The sequence below is a fragment of the Cavia porcellus genome, unplaced genomic scaffold (assembly GCF_034190915.1).
Source record: "Cavia porcellus strain 051 isolate PalLab524CR breed Dunkin Hartley unplaced genomic scaffold, mCavPor4.1 scaffold_12, whole genome shotgun sequence".
Lineage (NCBI taxonomy): Eukaryota > Metazoa > Chordata > Mammalia > Rodentia > Caviidae > Cavia > Cavia porcellus.
In genome coordinates, this window is record NW_026947495.1 from 33,831,195 (window position 1) to 33,849,801 (window position 18,607).

Here is an 18,607-nt window from a genome sequence, read left to right on the forward strand (position 1 = left end):
AAAGCCCTCTTTATCTTCTTGCTTCTGGAATATTTGTCTTTTGCTTCTTGCAATCAAATGATGAAAATTACGAAATTAAGTAGTACAATTCCAAATGAATGATGTTGTTATCAAATATCTATTGGAGGTAATGTCTTTTCCTTTCCTCTCCAACTACAACACTGAATTGTCTTCACAAAGAATCAGAATAAAATTTAAAATTTGAAATTATTCCTTTTCATTCTTCTTTGAATTTAGTGTCAATTGTATCCAAAAAATGATTCTAAGAGATTTTCAAAAGCTGTTATGATTCTCTACGTGGAAACAAATGTCACCTTACACACTTGTGCCTTTGTTTTTAACACCAAATAGCATTGATAACTGAATTATTTAAATAGAAAAATAAAAAAGAGCCTGCCCTGCTTTTTGAAGCAAATTTGCAATGAAAGCCATTTATGTGACCACATGATTATGTATACACACTGGTTTTAAGGCAGTACACACGGGCTTTGCCAAGAAAATTTTAAAGTTCAAGCAGAAAAAAATAATCATAATATCTTTCAGTCATTTGCTGCTTGTATTTGTTTCCTTAAAATGCACAGCTAAATGCTCTCTTCACACAGATATTACTTAGTAGGCGGGGTATATCTTATTACTGGGTTATTTTCCAGTACATTTGACATAGTTAAGGTAAAGTGTATTAACTTTCTCTCAAAATAAAGATGAAAACAGAGTTGTAGCAGCTATGAATGCTTCAGCCATTGTCAGGAAGTTAAGAACTGACAGGAGGTCCAAATAATCAACTGTGCCTGGTGCATACACCGTAGTTTTCCCCTGGGATATCTGGTCTAATCCGACAATGTATCTGACTGGCATGAATGTAGAATTACTTGCAATAAAGATTTTATTTCAAGCTTGGATGATTTCCCCCAAAACATCTTGTCACTAAGGCAAAGTATATCACAGAATATCTGATTTTTTTTTCCTACAAGTCAGCTTTTGAGGGGGGAAAAAATACACATTTCAACTCAAGTACTCAACTCAGGTCATTTCACTGTAAAAATCACATTTTAACATATCGAGACTGATTAAAGATTTGCTGTGTTAAAGAAATCAGGGAGCTGTCAAGAGAGCTTACCCCAAAGTCTGGAAATATAAAGAATAAGTAACATTTCCTGGGTATGGTTTGCATCTTCCCTGCAGTAGCCTAGAATTCAAGAGGAGGCACGACAGATGACTCTACGAACTAACACGGCGCTTCTGGAATATTTATCTTTTTGCAACTAAGTAACATTTAAAAGGTCACGTCTTCCAATAAGTATGAAATTGTTTCCAGGCTGTAGGAGGGTATGGCCTGGTCATGATCACACTAAAATGATCTTCGTTTCTCTATTTATTCTTCTCTGTTCTCTGCCTTCATGAGGCCAGATTAAGCCAGCATGTTCAAGAGAAAGTAACAGTCACTAATAGTGCATCACTCTCTTTTGAAGTCACTAAAACCTTTCATTTGGTGCTTGCTTGCATTACTTCAGCCTTGGTGTCACATTATTTAATTTATGACTGGCTCATTTAATCTTAAAAAACATCTTATGTTACCTACACAATCTCACCGTTTTCTTACTGAAAGAATCCAAACATGTGACTTAGCTGCAATGGGTTAGAAATTATTTTACCATGTAATAATCATAGCACATTATAATTATATAATGTTTCTAACTTTAAAATTCCTTCTACCTCTAGTATTATATTCTATGAGTAATGTGTAGTATTATACTAAGAAGTACAGGTATAAATGAAAGTTCAATATGTTAATAGTAGATAAACTTACAAAAAGTTTAGGAGTCGTGTCCCTGTTTTTCACTTAGTTATCTTTGTGACATTTGTACAGCTCATTTAACCAGGAAGACCCTGACCGCTACATGCTAGGTTCCTCTGGGAGGCATTTTTGAGACTCAGAAGTCTAAACTTCACTCCTGGATTATCAAATCAGAACCAATTTTCCTTTTTCCAAACCGTAGCCAGAATAGAGACCCAGTCTTCCTTCCTTGTTAATAAAATAACAATTGACATAGGCAAATGTAATCACATATAATAAAAGTTAACATTTCTATGATGTTCAGTTTTCATAAACATTCTAAATCTAATCTTCAAAAGAAATTGATGAAGTCACTTTTGACATTCACTTTACTTACTGGAAACTGAGGTTCAAAGAACTGATAAAACTTTTCTGCTGCCACACAGTTAGTACACGTAAAAGGAAAGCTTCAGATGCTGAGACTCCAGATTGCAACTTTCCCTTAAAGCACTGGTTCTCTTTTTTCAGTCACAAGCAGAGATTTTACAATATACTCAGGTCTCGCTGAAGACCAGCTGCAGTTCCCTGAGGTAGGTCCGAAACACTGACATGCTTTTGAGCATTCCATAGATTATACTCACATTTGGTGTGGATTGGGAATGACCAGAATAAGTTTGGAATATATAAATTACTGTACAGATACAAGTGATGATTTTATGTTAGTTTTACTGAGGATAAAGCATGAATCCAAAGTAAAAGGGAATGATTCATAAAATTTCAAGGCTTCTCTTTCACAAACCCATTTTCTTTCTATTGGAATTTCCCTGATTTCCTAGAGTTCATGGTTACTTTCAAAGGTTGGTTTTAGCACTGCATTGGTTACCTAATAACACCAAAGAAGAGAAGTGGTGCTTGATGGGGAGGAAAGAGAAGTCAAACTAAGACTTGGGCTCAGCGAAGGCCACGCTGAGGAGCTCTGAAGTGTCTGGGCCCACCACAGCTACCTCCAGATCTGAAGTGCTTTGCCCTTTATAAATTTGCTGCGATCTGCCACTGGCCTTGAGTGTTGCTGATAGTCTCTCAGGGTGAATCCTGAAGGGCTGGCAACTGAGTCTGTCTGTTGATTGAATACCTGTCAAATGGGCTATGACTCTCTCCTTAAAGATGGGTCTGGGCAGCACATATTGGATCCACCATAGTCTACCCTTTGGGCTCCTGGGATGCATTGTTTGTATGTTTGAGAAGCAGCTCTCTCAGTATTGTAGAAGGCCTCTTTTCTGAAGAAACTGGTTCAGAGAGACAAAGGACAAACCTGTCAATTGAAGATAGTTCTGCATTCAACTCACTGTCTTGTTCCTCCACTATGGGTTTTGGTTCCTTCTCTCACCCTCAGCCATGGCCTCTGCAGGTCATGATGATTGGCTGACCTGAGGCAGCAACTTAAACCCTCACAGGTGAGGGATCTAAGCTCCTATTCCCCTTAGGAAAGGATTTCTTCCCAGTCCGCTGCCATCACAACTGTTCTCACAACAGAGAACTTGGAGGTCCATGTAGATCTTCCAGGTGCCACACGTATCTCTGGTTGGATCATCACTTATTGATAAATGTATATATAAATCAACATTTATATCTGTGTACTCCATTGACTCAAGTTAAATATACACACTCTGATTATGACTCTTGGCCTTGACTGCTCCTGAGCCCCAAGAAGCCCAACTGCCCGGAAAGCAGCAATAGCTAATAGGTGTTTAATGGCACTTATACCTGGAAGAAAGGAGGTATCAGTAGATTGGGTGCAGATAGAAGTTGAACTGACATATAAACCCTGAAAAGCTCCATCGAGTTCCACAGGAAGCTCCAGAACTCATAGAGCCTCTCAGAATTGTCCCATCACAGGCAGGAATTGTCCAACTTTTATAGTAATTGCAGTCAGTGACCTTGAGTAATTTTTCTTATTGTAATTGAGCAGACCCTAGATAAGAAGACAACTGGAGACGATCTGCAAATCCAACAAGTAGGTAGGAAGAATTTTCCTGAAAGGAAATTCAGTGGCTCATCTTTGTGTCCAAAGAAGCTATCATCACAACCAAACTGATCAATGTAGCAGTGGTCCCTTAGCAGCCAGGAGCCTTGAAACCCTTTCTGTGAAGCTCTATATAATGCATGGTAGCAGTTCTCCAGAAAATGAGACATTTCATCCTGTTGATAAAACTTCTTACAACAGGAGATCACAGATATATGTACTGCACAGTAGAATCATGAGTTAGCCCAGCAATATTTACAAAAAGGTATACAAAAATGTGAAATCCATTCCTGTATCACAGTGCAGATGATAAATGTATATGCGTAAAAGCAAAATAGGTCATTTTCTGTGTTTGAGCAAATCATTATTTATGTTTTTTTTAAAGGTTTGTATTTCTGAAAATATATCAAGCATTCTACACCAAATAGAATTCAATGGTCAGATTGTAGATGGCAAAAGACAAAAAATGTTACCTTTAAATTCAAGCCACTCATAGCATTAGCAAGATCAAAACTGCACTCTATTCTAACCTTCTCTCGCCAGTTTTCTTTAGACTGGGCACATGTTGTGCACTTGTTAGATATCACATGGGAAGGAAAGGCACCCTCACAATTACCATCCCTTAACAAGCTCTCAAGATACACTAGCTTTCTTCATTTCTACCTTCATGCTCTTGTTTTCTCAAAACTCTAGTGTATAAGAATGTAATTTTTGTGCCATAATTGAAACTAATTTATATCTTAAGAACTCATTCTTTAAATGGCTTACATTTAGTATATTCAGACTGACTTAAAGATTTTTCTGGGTTTTTCCTTTTAATTTCTGGAAGGCTATGTACAGCCAAAGCATTTGTTGAAGTGCAGAGAGGGCATCTGATTATACAGTATTTCAACAAATATTTATTGAACACCTAGTTCTATGAGACAAACACAAATTTTAGTCTTAAGAATACAGTAGTAGGCAAAAATAAGTCACATCTTTGGGTTTAAAATGTTAACTTTCTGCTAAAGAAAGATAATGGGCGAATTAGCAGGGTGGAAAGTATCTGATTTGGCCATCTCTGTAACCTGGTGCCCATTGTTTTCTGGTCTTTACTATTCATCTCCAACTTCTAGTGCCGGGTCCAGCTCTCATTAACTGTTAATATGGTCCAGTGTTCTGTAGAGCTATCTTAGGCCACCTCTGCTTAGCCATATATACAGTAATTTCTACTTAACTCTTCTTGATATATTGGACATGGGAAATCTGGAATCTGGCTCTACCACTACATTTTCCCAAAGAGAAGAATATTAGTATATCTTATATCAGAATGCTCAGACCATCTAAATATCTAAGTCCAGAAAAAGGACAAGAAGGACTCAGGACTTCATAAGACATCACCTATTCTCAGCTCTCCATGATTCTGTCACTGTCTTAGTTACTTTTCACTTGTTGCTGAGACAAAATACATGATGCCCAAGTTGGGAAAGGAAAGGTTTATTTCTTACAGTTTTTGGAGGGTTCAGTCCATACATTTGGCTCCAAGGCAGAGTGGCATGGCGGGGTGGAAGTTCATGGAGGGTGCAAACAGCAAGGCAGAAACCAGCAAGAGAGAGACTTGTCTTCTTCCTGCCATGACACTGTATGCTGGCTCCACCCCTATGTGGGTATAGCACTGACACCATCAATCCAAGCGCTAGACAATGAACCAGTCACAAATGCTAATGCAAACGCATGAGGCCTGGAGGCCACCAACATAAACCATGACACCCTCCTTCAGCCTAGAAAAAGTTTTTGCTGCTCTGGCAACAGAGTGGTACAGGTCATCAGCTACCCTCCAATCCGTGATTGGGCTGTATCTTGGCCTTAGGTCTGAGTTCTCTGTGACACTTAGCTTTTGAAACTCAAAGGGACCATCTTTTAAAATTCAGTTACCCTAATTTGCAATTGTGTGATGTTTTGGCTGAAACTTAGGGAAAGGCAAGTGGCAGAGGAAAAAGGTAAGGCAAACTTCAGTTATTATAATACTCCCTCATCTCATTTTAAACAATACCTTGACTTTCCTAGAACATCTTTGTTTTGGCATCAATCTGGGGGCACAAATAATACTTCAAATGTCATTCAATCTACCATCCAATATAGGAATCTGAAAAGAATTGTCAGAATACTTCCCTTGATGGAGAACTCATGATCTTTTTATGTACAAACATTTAATGGCCTTGATATTTTTAGGGGAAATCTATACCAAATGTTAATATAGGTCATATCTAAGTAAAATATTATGAGTAATGTTTTTTTCTAAACTTTATATTTTCTAAATTTTCTGTAGTAAGTATGAATATGAAAGGCTGTTTTGAAGCACTGTTTTCTATTTCTATACAATGATTGGTAATACAGGGTAAAATTGGTCTCTAGGATAATTCTAGTAACTGGACCACAAAGGAAAGTTTCCTTTCCTTTTGATAGCATGGCCCTTTTCATTCAGTTTACATAACTTCCCTAATGATGTTTTTCAAACCAAAAACCTTCAGTCACATGTTCTTCCTCTCAGGAGTGCATCACTGTACATAGATACTTACCTTGGTGCTTGATTATTTTTGCAGGATCTCTCTTAAAAGTCAGGAAACTTTAGAAAATATCTAAAACTTATTTTTCATCAAAAGGGTTAAATTAAGCATGGATGAAAAATTATATCTGAACTACTTCTGATTTTCTGTCAGCTGTTCTGATAACTTTTAAACAGACAACTTTCCAGAAAACTGCAAAAAATATTATGCAGATGCCCTTCAAGGGAGGTGAGGGGGCTCTCTCTTCACTGCAGAAAAGGAATTATGACAGGAAGGGTGAGAAATTTTGATTCCACATATTGATAGTGTTTCTTTTAAATTCATCTAGCATCACAAGACAAATATTAAATAGTATATTTTCCACTAATATCTTATGATTGGGTGCATTATTCTTCTTGGTGTAAGGCTAATTCATATAAGTCGCACAATACTCTATGTAAAATGTTACAAACACATGCTAGTTTTTTAACTATTTCATTTAGGAGAGTTTAGGCAGAGAATAAAAGCAGTCTTATAGCTGTTTTCTTAAGCACACCAACATGTGAAATATTTCGTAGCTTTTCTCTTCTAAATACAGAGTAGTGTCATCCCACAAAGTGGCTACTATCAGTGGTTACTGATGAATCAGTAAAGCGTAAGGTTTCAAAATTAAGACTGCTCTTACAGGTGAGGTTGCCAAACCACTTTAGAGCTTGAAGGAATGCCTAAGTGAAACCATAGTTGAAATTCCTCATTGCACTAATCATTTGTTTTCATTCACAATAAAAAATCAGTGTAAAACTGGAGAAAATGGTTACACATATTAATTTTTCTTCCATCCATCTGAACACCCTCATCTGTGTAGCTATAACCTTGGATATAATATGGAGTGTAAAATTATCAAAATACAACACCAGGACTTCTTTCTACCTCTAAAACACTTCCTTTACAACTCTTCATCTGGCCTCACCAGTAGGAAGCACCTTGATTTCAAATTCAAAATTCTTGAATCTTTATTATTCACAAAAAAGAAAATTCATATGCAGAACAATAAACATTTTAATCCAGGCTTTGCCACTTCCTTACAAGGTGGCTTTGATCAAATTGTTGAATTTTTCTTGAGCTTATTTTGTGCATCTAAAAAAAAATTCTTCAGATAATTTTCTTTCATGTGGAAAGAAACAAACAAAAAAAAAGTAGGAAGAAGAATATCCTTGGTATACAATAACATTGTGATGGTTTCAGCAGTAAGGGACTGGTTCAGGATGCACACCAGAGACCACAGCAGAGCAAGATGCAGCAGGTACCTGTGTGATCCTGAGTGCAGAAAACTGCATGATAAAGGTAACACCACAATCAGTGGAAGGGAGTGGGCTTTTTCAACAAATGTTATTTGGAAAAAGAGACTTCTTTGGTTTTTGTTTTCAGTCCTTTGCACTGAGCTATTTTGAACTGTGGCTATAGTCCTTTTGTATGTTTTTATTTTGAGACAGAGTTCCCAACTGGCCTCAAACTTGAAATCCTACTGCCTCAGCCCCCTAGGATGCTGGGATTGTTAAGTGTATACAACCAGTCTGGAAAAGATAAATTTGTACCTACATCATTTCATCAACTAAGTAATATTTAAAATAAATTAGATAGCATGTAGAAAAAAATTTAAATGAACTAAAAAATGCTTTTGATATTCATCTTATTTCTTAAAATGGATGAATTTTATAATAAAAGAGTTAATTCAGAAAGAAACAGTGCTAAAAAATGACTACATAAAAGTTTAAATAAAATTAAGTAACAAAAGAATTACAAGAATAAAATAAAATAGTTCAATAATAATCAAAATTTACTCTTCTTAATACAAAAATATTGCAGCTATACTATATACAAAAGGATAGTCATCACAGCATTGTGTATAATAGCAAAAAAATTAGAAATAACCTGAAAGCCCACCAATAGGAGAGTAATTTTAAAAATTAAGATATCACTGTACTATGAAACATAACTTTAAATGAAGAGTGAGATATTTTTGTATGTACTGACTTGGAAAGATGCCCATGATATATCGTTAAGGGGGAGTAAAAGCAAATTAGAGCACATTATGTATTTTATTATTTTTAGAAGTATATTTGTAATGTATAATGCACACATATTTTATATAAAAAGATTTTGTATTATTTACATGTAATATATATCTATATAAATGGATAAGTAGGCAAGTAGAAAACTGTTCAGAAAGAATACTCAATTATAATTAAGGAGTTCATTAGCAAACAGGTCTTAATTTTTATTTTTTTTATTGATATATTTTTAAAGACAATGAACTAATTTTGTTACATGAAATAAATAAAATGGATTACACAAACAAACATGAAATTACATACTTTTAATGGAAAAGATTTGCATAAGAGAAAATACACATGGCTGCTTCTTTGTTTTGGATGGATAACTTTTTTACCCATTTCCTAAATTCAGAGTCTCAACTTCAAGTCTTGACAGGCCATTCTTACTATGGTATCTTTAAAGAGTAATATCAAATGGTAATATTGCTGACAATCTGCTGCTTTGTCAAGGTGGGTCTCTGGCAGCAGTGTTACTACTACCTAAAACTGGTGAGGGATGCGATGTATCCTGTTTCTCCTTAGACTTGCTGATTCAGGAATCTGGGAACGGAGCCCAGCAGTCTATGTTTTAATATGCCTTCCCAATCGCCCTCAGGAAAAGTGAAGTTAAAGCAGTGCTGGTCTACTCTTTTGCCCTGAGGCAGTTACTGCCTTTGCTTCCTTGATTGGATAGTTCACTGCCCTGGAGACTCTCCTAGGTACACAGCCTTTGTTTCTACCCACAGGGGCCAGTAACACTTCCCACCTCACTACATCATGACAATCAAAAATGTCTCTGCACATTGCCAATTGGCTCCAGTTGGCAAGAGAGAAAAGGGGACAAAAATTGCTCCTGGTTGGAATGGGAACCATTCCCTAAGGAAATAAGCCAAAATTTGGGGATAAACTACATGGAAAGTCTCTCTCTCTCTCTCTCTCTCTCTCTCTCTCTCTCTCTCTCTCTCTCTCTCTCTCTCTCTCCAGACTTACTTATACTAAGTAATCATAAGATTCAACTCATTCTTCCTATATAAGCTAAAAAATAAGTAATATTTAATACAGATATGTTAGTTTAAAAATGATGGATATAGAATTACATAAATAGTATTTTCCCAGATGTGTATGTAGATACATTTTGTGAACATTTACATCATCTGAATGCTAGTACAGATGTGTAATTCTCTTTTTCAAAGTCCAGGAATAGATTCCCATTATCTCTAGAATTACATCCCAAATCTTTAGTGACTCCGCATTCCCTCCAAGGTCTTTCCTGACTGCTTGTCCTCCCTCTGTCCTGGTCTGCAGTCACACTGTGTTTGGGCTTTTCTATTCCTGGACCTCAAGCAAGACCTCACCACTAGTGCACTGCCTGGAATTAATTCCCTGCCAGGAATTCTCCTTACCCTTTGGGCATCTAAGCAGAACTCTACTCAAATCTTCCTTCCTTCCACCACTCTCTGCTTGTTAGAATTACCTCTTAGAGGAAGCAGCTAGGCCTAAGCAAGAAGAATCTTTCAGGTTGGATTTCAGGCCACCAAGATTTTCAAAAACATTCCACAGTCACTAGAACAACTATCTCTCTCCTTAAAGCACTTCCATGATTGAGCTCACATTATATATTGATTAGTGTGCTGTTAATTGTTTGTTTTCTTTATGATATTACTGTTCTTTCTTAGTATTCACTGAGGGTAGCTGCCAGAATCCCTTGCAGATACCAAACCCCATGGATTTTCCAGTCTCTTACATAAAATACTATAGTATTTACATATAACATATGCATAGGTTTTAAACATCTTTACTTATCAAACCTAATACAATATTATGTAAATGATTATTATGTTATATTGCTTAGATAAATGGCAAAGGAAAATTTTGTACATATTCCACACAGATGCAATTTTTTAAAAAAAGTTTCTATTTATAATTGATTGAGTACACAGATACAAAATCCATAGATATGGAGAGCTGACCATGTGAGCTTCATTTTATCAGGAACTCTGTCTATTTTATTCATTCTCACTGCTCCAACATTCAGAATACTGTCCATCACATGGTAGGTACCAAGTAGATATTTCTGAATGAATAAATGATTTCTTTGATTGAGTTACATCCCAGTGGTTTTTACAAACTATATTTTCCTAAATTTTTCAAATTTCTTCTTACTGAATGTATTACTTTATAATCAGAAAAGAATTAAAACCGATTTTTAAATCTACTTTTAAAAACTGTAATATATCTGAAGAATAATGATTAGTATATAGAAAGTATTCAAGGAATGGTAAGTTCTTTTAATGTTCCTTCTTGATATTCAGCACATTAGGGGTTTTGTTCTGATAGTCCATCTTATTTGTCACAGTTGATACAATACATATTTTTTAGAAATATCATTCATTGAAGCCTATTCACTATTCTTTATTTTAATTTGCAGACTATATATCCCATTGGATAGTCTGAATATTGTTTCAAAGGTGCTTTAGGATATGTCTCTAATTTCAATCAATAAAAATACAAAACGTGAATGATATACAATTTTTCAGTCTTCTGCAATGAAATTAGTGCAAAATGGTTCAATAAATGACAAAAATTAGGCCATGTTGGCTATCAATATGCAATTGGTATATAAGACTGCTTTTCTATAATGTGATTGAGACGTTCATAAATTCACCCTCTAAAGATTACTTTAAAAGAAAATGTCAAAATAGAGCAATAATTCCCATTTAGGATAATAGTTATGAACTATTTTTGGAAAATAATTATATGACCTCTATGTAAAATTTAAGACCACAATTAGTTTAAATAAATTGATTTATAGATTGACATATAAAAGTAGCTGAATCATCTGTGAGTGATCACACTGAAATACACTGATGTCAAATGCAAAAACGTTTGTGAATGCTGCCCTCCTTTTGCAATATTTGAACATTTTTCCAACACACTAGCGTAACTTGAAAGGAAGCAGAATTTCTGCTAATTCCCTAATCTTATAAAAAGACCAGTGCAGTGTAGTTTGTGCAAATTAAGGGTAGGCAAGCATATGGTTAGCATGGAACTCCCCCCACAAAAAAAGTTACAGCTATAGGAAACATAAGCTGAGCATATTGAAAATTTATTCTATTTTTAACAGCCTCTCTTCAGTTAAGTGGTCAAAGTCACAATTAACATTTCATATGCGGTAGCTGAGCTATATTTTGCAAGCCAGGTGTGACCTGATGGTAGGAATACATTTACCACCATGCTCTTCCCATTCAAGTGAAGCCATCCCAAATTTATGTATGTTAGAAAATCACAGTATTGCACATACTGAGAGAGAGAGGAACATTTGTAATGCACTTTCATAACTTGAGAATTGTCCTGCAGGTGATTATGTAGCTTTCAGTGTCCTTCACCAATCACTATGGTAACAGCAAAGCATAAATTTAAAAAGAAGTTTGCATCCATGTGTCTGTTTGGTGGTGGACTCCTTTAAATAATTTGGTCTTCTTAATTCAGCATTAACTTTTAGTTTTGTAGCAAAGCCCTCTTTTAGTTTGAGTCATTTGGCTGTGATTTCATGCAACTAAGAAATTTCTTTGAGTTAGCAATTTGGCTCACTTTTGGAAAAACTTACCCAGCATAAGGCTTTTTCAAGTTTTTTTCAGGAGTTGGGGGCAGGGCTAGGGTCCAACATCTGTAGCCCTGGATTATAGATTGCTTCTAAAATAATCTCAAATTGATGGATCATTGCTCCTGCCATTTGGGTCTGACAAAAAGTAGCTCTAGCATTTCCTCTTTTTTTTTTTTAATGCTATAAACTGTATATCGCTTCTCAGCTCTTGCCAGAAAAATGAATTCTTACCCATTTCAAGATTCTATAAACTTGAATCGTGCTTAGCAGTATAAAAAGTACTTAAACAATGAATATATATCAAATGCTATTGTATAAACAAATTCATAAAATCATAATTATGCATTTTTGTCAGGCTATGTTAAATTAAACAATGCTATTAAATAGCCTTTCTCAAAAGCAGCTGAAGCATGGGGTCATTTTCCTGTTAGAGAAGCAGTCACAGACGTTGTATTTTGAATTTTACATTGTGGCTTAGAATCAGGTATCTTCGCTATAAGAATTTTTTGGGAGGGGCTGGGGATTTAGCTCAGTAGCATAATTGACTGCTTGGCAAGCATAAGGTTGTGAGTTCAATCCCCGGTACCAAAAAAAAAAAAAAAAAAATTTCTTGGGAGTAAATTAAGGGTGAGTAAATATCAATAATTCCCAAATACTGATATAAGATCTAAGTGTTTGCACACCTTCTTACTCATCAGTTCTCCGTACAATTATCTCTTACCCTTGCACTTCCATTTCTCATTCTGTGTTGTTCTTTTGCATTTTCATGTTGCTCTAATTATAAATGGAATTTCTTTCATATCTTGCAGAAAACAGGTTAAACTACAGCTTTAAAATTATAGCACTGCCACAGAGTTAAGGATTAATGAAATCTAACCCTACCAAAGGAGTGACCTGGACAATAATGACCACAGCTGATCTCATTCTGAGTTAGTTGCTATTCGGTTATGAAGCTGGGATAGCATAGTATGGTAAAATTCACAGTAATTTTGGAACTACATAGAGTTGGCCCTTAGAAAAAGCACAGTAGAGTAGAATTTTCTAATAGACAACCCTCAGTATCATTTAGGTTAAAGAATTTACATATAGTATTCAAGAAATTTAAGAAAGGCACACGTGATTGGTCAGCTTTCCCAGTACTGAAACAAACACCAGCAAATTAAAGGAGAAAATGGTTAATTTGACTCATAGTTTCAGTGTATTCAGTCCATGGTTAACTGGCTCCAAAGCAGAAATAGGGCAAAAAAGCATGGCAGACTAAAGCTGCTCACTTAATGGCACCATCGATGCGATGCAGAGCATACCTGAAAAGTGACAGCAATACACCCTCCAAAGGCACTCTCTCAGTGACCCACCTCTAACTGGACTCACCTCTTAATTGTATATTAAAAGTATACTCTCGTGGCCCAGTCACCTCTCCAGGAGTCTCCCAATCCAGTCAGGTTAATAATTAAAATTAATTAGCACAGCACAAATTAAACAAAGATGAGCAAGGATATTTTCTGTAAGATGTTAAGTTGTTGTGTGATTGTGAATTTCCCAGAAGAAAAAAAGGCCCATAATTTTCTTGAAAAATTTACCTAGAAATGCCATTTTCATGAAGCATATGTATCAGAGAAATGCTGTTTGCAGAACTCATTTTGGTGAAAGTTGTCCTGACGATATTGCCAAATCTATGGCAAAAACACGTGGTTTCGCACCGAGATTCTGCTCTCCGACAGGTTAAGCTATTGGAAATACAACTGACTATTTACTGTTTTATTTTGGAGTGGGTTTTGGGTTTGGGTTTTGTTTTGTTTTGTTTGTGTTGTTGTTGTTGTTGTTGTGGTGTGTGTGTGTGTGTGTGTGTGTGTATCTGTGTCTGTGCGGTATTGAGAATTTCACCCAGGGCCTTCATATTGAACTGTAATGCTCCAACCTTTTTTTTTTTTTCTTTTTCTTGTTTCTTTATTTTTTTTCTTTCTTTCTTTTTTTTTTTTTTTAAGACAGGATCTTCCTAAATCTCTAAAGTCTCTGAATTGTCCACAGTCTGCTCAGACTTGCAGTCCTCCTGCCTCAGCTTACTATTTTGGAGAATTTCCTTCCTGATACTAGACTGAATAAAAGTCATGCAGAAAATGCATTATAACATCAAATAAGCAAACATTCAGTATAATCCATATCTATGTTCTCATGTTAATTTTCTTAACTATATCTAATTTTTCTAAAAGTTATTGCAAGTAACTTGATTTTTCCAATTTAGGAAAATAATTTCATGCTCCTATGAAAGTACAATCTGCAATAATGTAAACATCACAAGAATGCAAGAGTATGTACTACTTTTCAAATTTTCCATAAGACAGCCTCATTTTAAATACACATAAGATAGATTTTTATTAAAGTCCAACTAAATCAGATGCACAAACTTAACTATCGTATGGTTTCTCTTAAATTAGAAAGTCAAAATATAAATAAAGAGCAAAATAAAAGATAATAGAAAGTAGGGAGATCTTTTTCAAATGGGAAGGGGGTAAGAGATAAAGGAAGAGAATAAAAAGAAGGAAAGAAAATGCAAAAAAAAGAAAGAAAAACTTGAAATAGAGTTTTTGCAAATGGGAGACGATCAAGAGATGACAGGACCAAGGAAGCATGGGAGGAGTATGGGGACAAAAAAAAAGGAATGAAAATGGATAATATACAAGTACCAACTTCCCAAAGGAAATGTAATCACTATGTACTACAAGTATGGACTAAAAAAAATTAAAAATAAACCAAATAAAAAAATGTCCAGAGAAACATACATTGGTAGAAATCTACTACATAAATCCCCTCCATGAACCTCTAAGATCAAAAACTCTCTTCAGAGGGGAGCTCAGGCCGGGAGTTAGCTCAGCGGTATAAGCTCCTGCTTGGCAAGCAAGAGGGTGTGAGCTTGATCCCCTGTAAAAAAAATAAAAAATAAAAATAGAAACAGAGGGGAGCACAGACATGCTGCTTGAGCCTCCTACTCTTACTTCTGTTTAAACTCATTGCTAGTCCATCCTCTGGTCTTGGTCTTGCTCTGTTTTTTTAAGACCAGGTCTTTTTCCAAGCAGAAAAAAAACTATGTTAAAACTCTTGGGAAATACAAAGGAAAAGTCTAGCCTTATTTCAGTCTTCTTGCTCTCCTCCTAGGGACTACATCATTCTAGCTGTATCTTTCTGGAACCCCTGGAGATCTAGGTTACCTCTCCACTTACCTGAGTCCCTCTGTTGCTGTAGACTGTCTACCATTCACCTCATATCCTTATGACAGCCACGACACCATCTCTGGTGACCAGTTCTTAGATCAGCTTTGATTTCTATCCTTACCTTTCTGAGTACCACTCCTAGCTATCTCATAGTCTCTGACACCAACTAAAATTAAAGCCATAACTAAATAGGTCGACGTATCCTTAATCTTCAATCCATCTTTACATTATCGCTTCTGTCCTCTCAAATCTCTGGACTCCGTATCCTAATGATGTACTACTCAAATAGTCCAGATATACTCTGCAGGCCATTTACCAGCAGATTTTCAATAGTAGTTTTGCACGCTTGAGTCTACTTTCCCCATAGACTCACCTCTGAGCCCTGCTCTCTGCTAGGTAAACCTTATCAGTTTTGACTTTTTCTACCATGCCTAAAGTTCTAAAGATAACTTTACTTACAAGGTACTTAATTGATTATTTATGTCATCTTTCTTCACTTGGCCTCTAAGTTTTTTGTGGTGGAATCATTGGAGCTAGTGTCATAAAAATACATTAATTTGAAACCAAAAGATAAAAATCTCTTTTTTCCTTTCCAGTGAATCTTAGTAATAGCTTTTGTAATATATTTGTCACGGAGAGGCTAGAGGGAGATCTTGAACAAAGGTAAATTGATATGATAAAGGGAAACAAAGGCCATTCCATTTGTCCCTAGGAAAGATAGGAGAATGGCAAAATCATTTTACAGGCTTTTGGTAAATGAAGTAACAAAGTAGCATAGGGATATATATATATATATATATATGGAAACTTTAAATTTAAAGTCTCTGATAACTTACTGATACTCTAAAAATATAAGAATCTTTTTCCAGAATTGTAACTATGCCAACAGTGCTCACAGGTACAAATCCTCTCCACTTAAAGCAGAAGAAAAAAGAAAATTCAAGGCAGAATATCCTGAATATTCACAGTCCAAATTTTACCCACAATAAATCTGCTATAACTGGACTGTCAATCATAATTATACAGAGAAGATGAGACTTAAGACCATCTTGGGATGGTCTGTGTAATCATGTGAGGGGACCAGAAGGAAAGGTCAGTACATTTATTAAGCCCAAGAGTGATGACAGGCTCCAGCAATGGTGTGGCTCCAAACCTCCTGGGTTTACCATCAGCTTTGTGTAACATGGGATAGTCACCAGGCTCTTGTAATGTTTACATCAGTCTTCTCCTTCATCAGACAGATTAAATAGAAGCTGTTTGTTTTGAAATTGTTACATGAAACAATAAAATGACTTAAAACAATGGTCGATTGTTATCAGTATCTGGTCAACACAAGTCAAGTACATTTTGTTTGCCATTGTATGCACAATGAACTTGTGTTACAGGCAAGTGCAAGACAGGGGACCTGTGTGAGTGTGGTCTGACCTTCTCAACTTTTTTCTGAAGAGATTATGGCCTGAGTAAGAGGAGCAATAAATTTCTGAAGGATTGGAAATAAAGTGAATCTTCTTGACCCATTGGTGCTAAACAATGTGATCGGCATAGGCCAGACAACAAGAGGCCTCAATCCAACCAACTGAGTCCTAGCTTAGACGAGCTCCGAGGCGAGGAAACCTAAGTGTGGTCATAAAGTGCTCTTTCATCTACATTCTTCTTTTCCTTGGGTCAAGTTGCCTATAGAGTGCAGTGTAGTGTTTCTTAGCACCCTGTTCTACTTGCTGTCCTTAACATCACTAAAACCACATGTTTCTGAATTTTTTTTAAAAAGTAAGTTGAAATCATTTTTTAAATCTCAATTTCTGGAAAGAGGCTTTATTTTCCTTTTAGGAGTCTTCAGTTAAACAGGCAAGGCATTACCCTTAATAAAACTACATCCTAGCATTTCATTGGTATTCATTTCGTTAACCATCAATACCATCCTCACGCAAGCACACATTTCTTTGATTCCAATGAGACTCTTTTCCTGTGCAAATGCTACAAGATTCTGCATTTTATTGAGGTGTGAGCTAAGTTGGCTGTCCAAATGAATGGAGAAACTTAAAATTTTGCCATATACCTAAATGTCTCAGAACTTACCTCCTCTACAATACATCTTCCAGTTAGCATATCTGCCAAGAACATTCTCTGCACTCTACATTACCAAACATTTAATTTTCCTGTTCTTTATGTCTATCTTCTTTTATGATTTGTGTATACATCGTTCTGATAATTGCATATAGATGCTTAAATTTTTATGGACATCTCATCTGTATTCAATATTGAGCATTTCAAAAGCATTTTCAAAACCTTACTAGTTCTAACATATTTTTTATGTTTAACATACTTATTAATTCACTCCACAAATATTTATTGAGCACCCATGATGAACAGGTATAATTAGGTGATACGTATCTTTTTTTTTTTTTTTTTTATCTTTTTATCGGTACTGGGGTTCGAACTCATGACCGCCTGGTTGCAAGGCAGATGCTTATGCCACTGAGCTAAATCTCCAGCCCTGAGAGGTATAATTAGGATTAACAAGATGCGTTGCTTCCTGAAAAGTGATAGTTCTGATCCTATACAGTAAAACATAAAAAGGTAGAATATGAAATAGTGCCATTTCAAAGTTGTTTTTTAGAACTAGAAATTATTTCATAATTCCAAAGTAACAACAATTTCATTTCAAATGCCAATAAAATCTCTCTCTCTCTCTCTCTCTCTCTCTCTCTCTCTCTCTTATTTCGCACAGGATAGTGGCCAGAGCCTCCAAGAATCTCATGTCCACACAAAGTTTAGGCATTGTGTTTGGTCCCACCCTCCTGAGAGCAGAAAATGAAGCGGGGAACATGGCGATCCACATGGTTTATCAAAACCAGATAGCAGAACTCATGCTGAGCAAGTACGGTGAGATCTTCGGCTCAGCAGAAGACTGACACACAAGACAAGTTACTGAATATGTTCACATCTGTCTTGATGCCTAATATTTTTACATTTCTGTAAACATATTTCTGAAATATTTTTTTCATTTCAAGCGACAGATGCCTCAATCTGTGAAAACTTAGCGATGATTTTGTGTTTAAGTTCCAAACATTTGAATAAAATAATTGACAATATTTGCCTATATTTGTTCTACATTAACCCTTTTAATGCTGTTCTCTCCAGCACTTCTGGAAGCATGTCATGCATGCCTCACACTCTTAAATGATATGCAGATTACAGCGCAAACCCAAACTGTAGTCCTGCTGCTGTTCATGGGCATCAGGTGTATGGTCGTATATATGTGGACATATGAGTTTGTATAGGTAACTGTGGCTGAGAATCTGAGTATGTACACACATATGTGCCTTCTCACAGTTCCTGCTGCCTGAGACATGTCCCCACCCTCCCACATATCTACAGG

The 18,607-nt window shown here is 35.9% G+C and overlaps 1 protein-coding gene across 2 annotated transcripts in view; it reads left to right on the top strand.

Annotated features, from left to right (window-relative positions):
• Arhgap15 (Rho GTPase activating protein 15) overlaps nt 1–18,320 on the top strand; it is a 591,921-nt gene extending 573,601 nt beyond the window's left edge. Inside the window, exon 14 of one of the 2 annotated variants that reach the window (XM_003478711.3) lies at nt 17,957–18,320. In XM_003478711.3, the coding sequence (XP_003478759.1) occupies nt 17,957–18,140 (184 nt within the window). In that variant the 3' untranslated portion in view covers nt 18,141–18,320. The remainder of the gene's footprint in view (nt 1–17,956) is intronic. The other variant, XM_063259030.1, reaches the window with a different exon arrangement.
• The last annotated feature ends 287 nt before the right edge of the window (nt 18,321–18,607 follow it).